The sequence below is a fragment of the Lathamus discolor genome, chromosome 5 (assembly GCF_037157495.1).
Source record: "Lathamus discolor isolate bLatDis1 chromosome 5, bLatDis1.hap1, whole genome shotgun sequence".
Lineage (NCBI taxonomy): Eukaryota > Metazoa > Chordata > Aves > Psittaciformes > Psittacidae > Lathamus > Lathamus discolor.
Window position 1 is genome coordinate 110,250,520 of NC_088888.1, and position 10,691 is coordinate 110,261,210.

General features: G+C 44.6%; 1 protein-coding gene across 1 annotated transcript in view; it reads left to right on the plus strand.

The window, feature by feature from the left end:
* The window catches only part of INTS9 (integrator complex subunit 9), an 82,816-nt gene extending 73,644 nt beyond the window's left edge, over nt 1-9,172 (plus strand). The window contains exons 15-17 of the mRNA XM_065681909.1: nt 3,413-3,511; nt 6,814-6,951; nt 7,843-9,172. Coding sequence (XP_065537981.1) covers nt 3,413-3,511; nt 6,814-6,951; nt 7,843-8,019 — 414 coding nt within the window. The 3' untranslated portion in view covers nt 8,020-9,172. The remainder of the gene's footprint in view (nt 1-3,412; nt 3,512-6,813; nt 6,952-7,842) is intronic.
* The last annotated feature ends 1,519 nt before the right edge of the window (nt 9,173-10,691 follow it).

Sequence of the window (10,691 nt, forward strand, 5' to 3'; positions counted from 1 at the left end):
GGGGGTTGTGCATGAGAGAGAGACTGCGTGATTTGTGGCTGACTGGGTTTAAATCACGACAATGTTAAAAATGTCTTTGCTTTGTAAGAGCGTAGATGGACAGCTCTGACCACAGGAGCAGCACATCCCAAGCTGAGTCTTCTCTCCCTCAGCCGTTACAAGGTTCACATCAACACTTGCAGTTTCAGACTACTGAGACTCAATGACTTAGGTTTTGGTTGGTCTCTGTTTTAAACTTCCCTTAACAGGAGGGATTGAAAAAAAGAAATACACAGTACACATACACAGACAAGTTTGTCTTAAGGCAGTCCAAGGGCCCATCCCCAGGCAGGGGACTGATTAATGTGATGTTAGTTCTCGGTGTTGTGTGTCTCTGCTTTCATGACTTTCCTCGTGCCAGCATGTGGCATTAGACTTGTGATAATGACTGGAAGGAAGACACATTTATTCTTGCATAGTGGGGGGCTTTTCAATCTCACAGACAAAGGCATAACAAGATCCAGAAACTGAAAGTTGGACAAATTCAACCTTGAAATAAGACACAGTTTCCTAGCTGCAGGGAAAATTGAGGTTTGGAACAGCTTGTGACAGGAAATGGTAGAGTTGCCATTGCTTGGAGTATAGACAAGATTTGCTGTCTTTCTGAAAAGGGTTTCTTTAATCCAGCATTTTGGAAGAGTTCTGTGATCTATGTGTGTAGGAGGTCAGTTGAAGGGAGTATATCACTGCTGTCTGGTCTTGGTGGGTGAATTACTGGATATGATTAAATGACCTTTTTGGTTTGGGTCAGTGAACTTCTATAATAAGAGGATTGGCCGCAACATGGAGAGGGCTGTGAGACAAAGCAATATCTTAGAGAAAATAAAGATTAACATCTGCTTTACTGTCTGTTTGACTTTTAATAATTAAAGTTTTTCTGTTTACCAGCTGTGTGGTTAAAAGCTATATAAATGTTAATAGCAAAAGTATTTCAGTAGCAGAAGAGGACTTGGATTCTAAGCAGAGCTCTGTTTTTTAAGGATCTTTTTCTTTTCAGTGTTTGTCATTGTGCCAGGTATTCTTCATTAGAGCCCACTTCATATTGATCCTCCTCTGGAAGGTGGTGGGAATGGAAAGTGCCTTTGACCACTGCAAAGTGCAGCATAACACACTGCTGCAAGTATTACTATTTTTAGGTCCCGGGGAAATCTGAAGCAATGATTATCATTATATTTTCATTCTCTTAGCCTTCAACAACAAATTGTAAAGGCTGTATTCAAACTGCTGGCTTTAAAGATCCTGAAGAGCGTTCCAGAGAGACAGCAATGTGAATTACTCCATGAAATTTTGATTTCTAAGATCCACCAAGTCTGAATATGTGCAAAATTTAGGGGATTTGAATGCAGCCCTAAAATGTCTGTGTGTTTCCAACACAATCATCTATCCAAGTGTTTTATTTCAAGGAGGTGCTCTTAGAATGTTCCTGCAGCTTTAATAGTGGTACGTAAGATTTTCGGGTGTCATTAGAATTTGCTGAACTTTGCTGCCATTGAAGCCAACAAACAGGAAAACCTTCTCAGTGCTTCAGCGGCAAAAGGATTAGGCCTGTAGTGAGTGCTTTTTGAAGTCAAGTTCAGTTGCTTCTATGTTCACAAGGATTAGAGCTTTGAAGGAATACAGTGATCACCTACATAATCATAATTTACTGCAGACCTGAGTACTCAGCAGTAAAGTATTGGTATCTGAAGTCTCTTGAGAAGTGGCAGGGTTCAGTTGTTCTGCTCCATCCCTCTCCTGGTTTGGATCCTGTTGAGAATTCACTAGATGGTCTTTGGTAAGGAATACAGTCTTTCTTTGCCTCAGGTGCACTGTCTACAAAATTGGAATGTACCCACTTTTCAAAAATCCATTCAGTTTCTCTCCTGCTTTTCATATGTGGGAGCATCTGGCAAGGTAAAAATTAGAATGACTCATAGAATGGTTTGGGTTGGAAGAGACCTTAAAGCTCATCCAGTTCCAACCCCCTGCCACAGGCAGGGACACCTTCCATTAGACCAGGTTGCTAAAAACCCGCTGGTTTTGCCTTGCTGGCAGAGCAATGGTGATAGCTGGTTTTCCAGAGCTTTGCTCTGTGGAGGTGCTGCAGTAGCTGGCTGACGTTTCAAAAGAACTCCTTTACCAGGAGGTTAAGTGCTTATTAATGTATGGCTCCAACTGGAGGTGACATGTGCTGGGAAATGAAAAGGAGCCATGAAAGTTGTCTTGTAGAGGCTTTTTTACATGAGATGGTTTGATGCTCTGGGTAGATTGATGGTATAACAGTTGTATAGGATAAACAGTCAAGTGGATTCTGTCCCTTTAGGTGTTACTCCTCAGATCTAAAAAGTCTTCCCATCCAGAGGTATAATGCATGAGCAATCTTATCCATTTTTGTTCTGTGAGTCCGCAGAGTTTCCTCACAGGCACAGAGCACACTTCATGCATCCTGGCCTTCAGGTCCACAGTGAATAACAGGGAGGGATACTCAGAAAGAGCTCGGGCTGCTGGTCCATGCAGTGTGAAGGTACCTCTTTATCTAGGACTAGATCCTGGCTGCAGTCATGGACAGAACTCCAGGGCATCTAGTGCCTGGATGACAATATATGTCATCTAAAATTCCTTCAGAGGGAAAAAGAGAATAATTTCCTGTGTTCATGAACACTGTTTTCTGCAGCGTTCCTTTGGAAACATGGCTGGGAGAGGTGCTTCCCAGTTGGCCAACCTCCACAAGTCTCAGCAGGTACAGTACTGCCCACTCCAGATTCACTGCCAACACCCCCTCTGCAGATGAGCTTGGGAGGTTGCCATTGAATTCAAGGATGGAGCCAAAGCTAAATTTTATTTCTTTCAGAGAGGAATTACAGAAAAGGCAGTGGCAGGGTTTCTGTATGGTGTTGTAAGGAAAAATTTCAGACCAGTCAACAGAGCCACTGGGTTTTAAAGGGCAAACTCCTTTCTTCCAGCTATTCTGTGGTCAGGATGCCGCAGCAGTAAGGAACTGAAAAGAAACTGGCTTGGATTTTTCATTGTCCATCAGCACAACAAACATACTAAGCAATGCCAAATTAGATTATGAGTTTTACTAATCAAAATTATCAATGAATTAATTGATGTCTTTTTAAACAAGGATTCCTTTTAATTGTGCTTTTTGAGACTTGCCTTGGTTATTGAAAACCTTGTGCTGCTCTGATAATGGTATGAAAGTCAATAGCTTTAAGAGCTGGGAGGAGGACAGAGCAGGTAAGAGGAGCGCTTTGTCATTGTATCAGTGGTTTTGTGTTTACAGTTCATTAGTCTATGTTTAAAAATACCATGCTGCCAATGTAAATCACAGCTGGATTCATACGAAGTTTGAAATTATCACTTGCTGAACAAAATCCTTCTTTTGCTTTAGCTTGCAGATTCGCTTGTGCCCTCGGAGATTAAGCCTGGTATTTCCTTAGCAACAGTTTCTGCCGTGTTGCATACTAAAGACAACAAGCATGTGCTGCAGGTACAGTATAATGGGAAGAGGAGAAAAATATCCTTACACTGGGTTTCCTGCCATCTGGGACCCCAGCTGTTCTCATGAGACAACCCCTTCAACAACTCTTTTCCTATTGGAGCACAGTCAGATGCTTTGTCCTGGCATGTGTGAGTGAGGAATTACACTTAGAGTAGAGAGTGGGATGCAAATAAATCTCTACCCTCTTTTTATTGGCCACATGCCTGGTGATGATAAAAGGGGAAACAAGATTATTCCTGAAGAGAGGATACAAATCATTCTGCTCTCCTCTGTAACCCATACACCAGGATCAGCATTATCCTCTCATGGACTTAGAACTGAGGGTGGGAGGAGAAAGATGACCTAAAACATCAGATGTGTGAAGGGACTATCTTCCTTAAATTGCCCTGTTCCCCAAGAAGCAGATTGCACATCCTTGTGCAAAGAGTGTACACTCTCTTTCTACCACCTCCTTTAATCTGACACTGCAGTTCCTGGCACTAGTGCTCCACAGAAGGAGATGCCTGGTGGACCTGCTTAGTGGTGGATGCCCTGCTGCCCTTTCTTCTTTGACGCATAAGGAATCAGGGAACTTGGTGAAGCCACACTGCATGCTGCTGCTTTTCCCACTGGGCAGCAGAGCAGAGCTGCACTTGGGAAGAGGGGCCAGTGTGGCAATGTCTTTAATGCTGGGATGTAAAGATCAGTGAAGGATTTATATCGGTGCACAGCAGACAGTCTTACTTTTTCCAAGTCAGTTCCCTAGAAACACTAGGTAACACTGAAAAAAATGGAGTATTGCAATCCAGTTGATCTGAGACCACTTTCTCTTTTGTGTTGTTCATTTAATCTCTTCTCTACTGATCCCTGATGCCAAATAAATGTAGACCTAGCCTTAAAATGCAGAGCCCCCATAAGTGGATGAGGTAAGCCAGCACAGCAGTATCTGTCAGTATTGGCTGAGCCTGGGACCTCTGGGTGTTAGAGAAGTTGTGCGTAGACAAGCCCCAAAAACTCAATCTACAAACACAGAACCATGTGAATGATTCATGCATAAATAACATCATGCATGCACATAGGCACACCAGCTAAAGGGAAAATGGTGGAGTTTGTGAAGTGAGGCAAGTGCATCCCTGCTTGTGGAATTGGAGCCTAGCAGATGGCATTTCTCTCCTAAGGATGAAAAACACCCTTCCCTGGCTGTTGAAAGAAACATGGGGACATCACCACAGCAGGTTCAGACATGATGCTACATGATGGGAAAAATCCAGAATTGAAAGGAGACCAGGCTGTCACCTGGAGAGTACTGAGTGCTACACAGCACTGGAGTTGCTTCAGGCAAATTCCCCGTGTGTCATGCAGATGCATCCCTATCAAATAGTCTTGCCAAAATTTTGGGAGAAATTTTCCCAGCACCTTTTTCCCAGGGACTGAGTTGCTAGTTCACTGGGAAAGACTGGTGCTGACACTTATCATAGAATCATAGAATAGTTAAGGTTGGATAGGACCTCAAGATCATCCAGTTCCAACCCCTCTGCCATGGACAGGGACACCTCACACTAAACCATCCCACACAAGGCTTCATCCAACCTGGCCTTGAACACCACCAGGGATGGAGCACTCACAACCTCCCTGGACAACCGATTCCAGTGCCTCACCACCCTAACAGGAAAGAATTTCCTCCTTATATCCAATTTAAACTTCCCCTGTTTAAGTTTTAACCCATTACCCCTTGTCCTGTCACTACAGTCCCTGACAAAGAGTCCCTCCCCAGCATCCCTATAGGCCCCCTTCAGGTACTGGAAGGCTGCTATTAGGTCCCCACGCAGCCTTCTCTTCTCCAGGCTGAAAAGCCCCAACTTCCTCAGCCTATCTTCATACGGGAGGTGCTCCAGTCCCCTGATCATCCTCGTGACCCTCCTCTGGACCTATTCCAGGAGTTCCACATCCTTTTTATGTTGAGCACACCAGAACTGCACACAATACTCCAGGTGAGGTCTCACAAGAGCAGAGTAGAGGGGCAGGATCACCTCTTTCGATCTGCTGGTCACGCTCCTTTTGATGCAGCCCAGGATATGGTTGGCTTTCTGGGCTGCGAGCGGACGCTGAAGTCGGCTCATGTTCATTTTCTCATTGACCAGCACCCCCAAGGCCTTCTCTGCAGGGCTGCTCTGAATCTCTTCTACAGCGTTATGCACTTCTACAGTGCTGCGTACAACAGGGCTCTCATCCAACTCACTACAGACCCAGAGCAACAACAGTACTAAAGCCACCGGATCAAGAAGTGCCACCTTCCCTTCTCTAAGCTGCTGACATCCACCACATGCTCCTCCCTGAACTAGGCAGTATTAATATTTCCAATCTTTGCACTCATCAGTGATGGCAGAGAAGTAGAAATACATGGATCCTACTGCCAAGGGATAATTTCAGCATAAATTTGCACTTCTGCTGTTGTAAGCAGAGTAAAGGGGCAGGATCACCTCCTTCGAGGTAACTTATTTTACATGATAATTTCCCCACTGTTCTTCTTATAGGAATCTGGTTTTCATCTCCATGAATGATCTCTCAAAAGTGCTTAGTTAACTCCACACCGTGCCCACACGTGCAGCAACAGACAGTGCTGGGTCAGCTACCACTGCACGTGCTAACCCTGCCTCGCCCTCCCTGTGATGGAGAAGGGGCTCAGGGATCAGTTAAGCTTTCTGAAGCAGCACGAAATTACACCCAGATCACACTTCAGTGATTTTTCAGGCACTGCAGCATCTCTCACACCTCCCTGCCTGTATTCAAGCTCTTCCTAACAGCTCACTTTTCTGAGGCCAGTGAGGAATAAATTATCCATTCTTCTCATTCCCTGAGTAGTTACTTGCTCTGGATTTGCCTGTTTCTCAACCTGTTACATCTTTTAGAGTGTGATTTTCAAGGTATTGACTTTAAGGCATGATTCCTAGAAAATACTGCAGAGTACTTGAATGCTAAAATAGAAGCTTCAGTCTTGAGCTGAGTCAGACAGGCCTTTTAGCATGACAGAAATTTGAACACAACTGAATTTGACAGAAGTATCAAGATGATGGAGGTTTGAACTAAACCTGCTGATTTATTTCTATAAATGGTAGCTTCTGTGTGCAGAGCTGCAGTGGAGTCCAAGGCTGGGTTTCTCCTCTCCCCTTCAGCACAGCACTGCAATATTCCCCTGTAGTCCCAGAAAACAAAATCAGTATGCCTTTCCTATCTCATGTGCTTTTCATTCCAACTGCATTATAATAAGCTGATCTGATTCAAGCATTACTGTGCACCTTCTCGTCCATTAGCTCCCTCCAAAACCTCCGCAACCTCCTGCCAGCAAGAAGAGAAAGCGAGTGAATGATGACGTGCCAGAGTGTAAACCTTTGAAGCCATTGCTGAGTGGCTCCATTCCTGTGGACCAGTTTGTGCAGACACTCGAGAAGGTATTAAGTCTTTAGTGGCGAGTGAGGTTCAAGCAGATTTCTACTCTAATCTCATAAATGTATTGCTTTACTAGCAGAGAAAGAGAAAACAATTTTTGTGTAGCTTAAAATGGAGAAGAGCTTATAAGCTAGCAAAGTACTTCAGGAAACCTGTATCCCTGCGCTGAGTATGGAGGGAACAGTTCTCCATGGAGACATGTCCTTATACAGGCGCTTCCTGACAGTCATTTCCTCCTGGTTTCTCGTGGAAGTAGAGCTTTTGGGGCCACTCTGGGTGGGTGAATTTTCCCAGTATAACTTTTGGATTTATCAGCAATGAATTGAAACAGTGGGGAGAAGGTCTCAAAAGTATTTAAGGTAGGCGAGTGAAGAAGAGATCCTGGAAATGTCTCCACTGTTGTGAAGTTTTCTGGGGAGCTGCAGGACAGGGGCTTGGTGGCTGAACTTGCAGGCAGTTGGTTACTGCTTTGTGGAGCCCTGTTCTTGCCTGTGGGACTCCTTGGAGAAAATTGGCAGGAAAAAGGGCAGGATTGTCTGTGAAGAAGTTTGTTCTGGGGTTCAGTAGCTCTCCACTGTCATCTTTGAGGCAGTAATGTCAGCAGATGGTCATTTCTGTAGTTAAAGGAGCCATTGTCCTTTTTGCCTCTCAGGATTTTGCAATTGCAGTGAAAAATGTTGGGTTTAACCTCCCTGTTTATCCATCTGTATAATGAGGGTCTGTGTGTGTTTCCTCTGCAAAGCCTGCAGATCTAGGATGTCTGCAGTGGCACTCTTACCTTGTAACCATTTTCCCCTCTCCATCCCCCTGTGCCCCAGTCATTTATCTCTATCTGTTTTCCTGAGCTGTAGTAACATCTCTTTCTTTTAACCCCTCCTCGACGCTGCATGTAGCATGGTTTCAGTGACGTGAAGGTGGAGGACACAGCCAAGGGCCACATCGTACTCCTCCAGGAGGCAGAAACCCTCATTCAGATTGAGGAGGACTCCACACACATCATCTGTGACAACGATGAACCCTTGAGGGTGAAACTGCGTGACCTGGTTCTCAAATTCCTGCAGAAGTTTTAGCTCATGGACATCGTGCTGCTGTGCAAGGGGAGACCCCAGGGCACCAGAGCTAAGAGCTTTCCGGTGGGTGACCCCAGGGAGAGAAAGGGTTTACTGATGCGCAGAGACCAGAAACTACCTTCCCCTTCATGGAGAAGCAAGGAAGTATTTTTAATATCTATCTATTTTTTTAATTTTATTTTTAACTGGTTTTGGAGTATTTTGGAGGGGATTCTTGTTCTGTAAAATTGGGAGTTTGAATCTTACAAGAGATGCGAAATGCAGAGTAAATAGAATGTGTATTTACAAGGTCAGGGTGAAATTGTTTGCAGACACAGACCTTTCTTTGTGTGACCCACTCAGCAGTGTGTGCCCCAGTCCTTTCCCTGAGGAGACTCTGTAGGAATATTGAAACAATGGCCATGGATATGAAGAGATCTATTTTTCTCCCCACTGCTTCTTCCCGGTCGCCAGATCCCATTTCCTGTCTGCCCTCCATCTGCATTGTGCACGTGTATTTCACTGGCACAAAGAGAAATGAGAAAACTGGGGCAAGGATTATTAAAACAAAAATAGGAAAAGGGGGCTATGCTGGACGTGTAGAGTAGCTGGGAAGTGGCAAGATACACATGTTAGCAATGCAAGGTGTTTGTTTATTGATGCTGCAGCCTCACCTGGTGTGACCAGATTTGTCCACCCAGCTCTAGGCTCTTCACGGAGACAGACACACGGAAGACCAGTTTCTCTGGGGTTCCTCCATCATCAGTGGAGGAAATATCTCAGAAAGGTACAGTCAAATGTACATGAAGTAGTTAAACTCCTAGCGCTCATGAAAAACCTTTGAGATTTAAGTGCCTCTTGTTTCTACCTTGCAAAACCCTATCCTTCCAGCCCCCACAAGCCCAAATCCTGGCTGAAATACTGAGTCATGTACGCAAAGCCATCTGTACTGCAGACCTGGGGAGGTTTTTCACTCCCTAAATCATATATTTGGGGCCTAAACTTAGTTAATAGTATTGCTTTTAAAAGCAACCGATTTCTCAGATTTACTGCTGTTTGTTTTTTATTAGATTGCTTTGTATTTATTTGGTGTTAAAAATAAAAAGCATAGTAAGACTGCCAAGGAGGAAGCACATTCTGTGGTTTATAAAAGCATCTGTGTGCCTCTTCCACATCTGCCTGTGTGTGTCTGTGCACATTTGTAAAATATAACTACTCCTTCAGTTTATAGCTTTGGGGAGATTAAGGCAGTGGAAGAACAGCTCTGTAATAAAAACTATTTGCTATTGCCTTTTCCACATCACATTTTGTACACATTAAGGATTCCTGTGCAATTAGGTGTACAGACTCCAGTGTCCATGCCTTTGCTTTCTGTAGATGTCATGGGCGTGAGAGAAATCATACCATTAATGTGCTAAAAAACTTGTTGCAGTAGCATTAATCCTCGTAAGAGTTTACAACATTTGCAGTAGCTCAGCTTCTTTAGCATCACTCGAGAACTGAATAGAAGAATTGGACATATTTCACTTTGTAATTAAATCTCCAAGGAGATTATTTTGAACATATCTGGGGCTGGGGGAGAGGGAAGAGAAGGCCTCATAATATGAGTCCCCAAGACCATCTTTACCTCTGCTGGTTACCCAGGCCAGTGCTCCAGAGCCTTATCTTGTGATTATACTCATTTGCATTTATAGTTATGAGGAACTTCACTTGTTGCTTCAAGAAACCAGACCCAAGGCCGTGTGTCAGTGCTTGGTGCATCCCCCATGGCTGAGCACGGGTGCTCCAGCGGTGTGCCGGTGGGCAGAACATGAAGGCAGTAGTTTCTGCTTGGTGAAGGCTCTGCTGGAGTGACAGCGTTAGGAAATCCAAAGTCACTGTGCTTCCATGGAGGACTCGGGGAGGACCTTGCTTATTCTGGGGCAAAGAACAAGGATGCCTAGTTCCCATGGCCCAAGGAGTGAGAAGCATTAAAGCCCAGGTACAAAGAGTCAAGAAGAGCTCAACTGGAGTAGAGTGAGTTGCAGCTACCTGTGGTCAAGAGGCAGAACCCAGGAGCTGGGTACTGAGAGAGAGGGGGACGTTTCTGTCACATTTGTGTGGTTATATGACATGGAGCCCTGCAGTAGCAGGGCTGCTGATTCACTGACTTAAAAGATTAAATGGAGCTCTGTGTTTCTCTGACTGCAGGTGTGTGAAGGGCAGGAAGGTGAGAGAGATTTGCTACCTTTGCTGAAGTCCACCACACAGTCCAACTAGCTTTGCACATCAGGGGAGAATAACCTCCTCAAGTACTCATCCAGCACAGCCTCCTCATACAGAAAGTCAGGTTAGACACAGGCTTTACAGATCTCAAGGTATTAAGGAAATATTTAAATGTGAAGTGTGAGACAGACTCTATTGGCTGCAATCACTGCTCCACAGGAGTGACTAGTGTATAATTGGGCCAGATAAACCCATGGAAATCTCTCAGTGCTGCCTGACGTGACAGAACTATAGAGATGCAGTCTAGTTCTGCCTCTGATGGATGCTTTTGGATGTGGTCCTGGCTCAGTGCCTCATTCTCCCCTTAGATGAAATAGAAATGGTACCATCCCCTTTCGCAGGCTACCTTGAGACTGAAAGCTGCTGAGGCAGATACCGTATTAAAAGTGCAGTGGTTTGAAGGTGATTCAGGAACTGGGAGTGGGCTT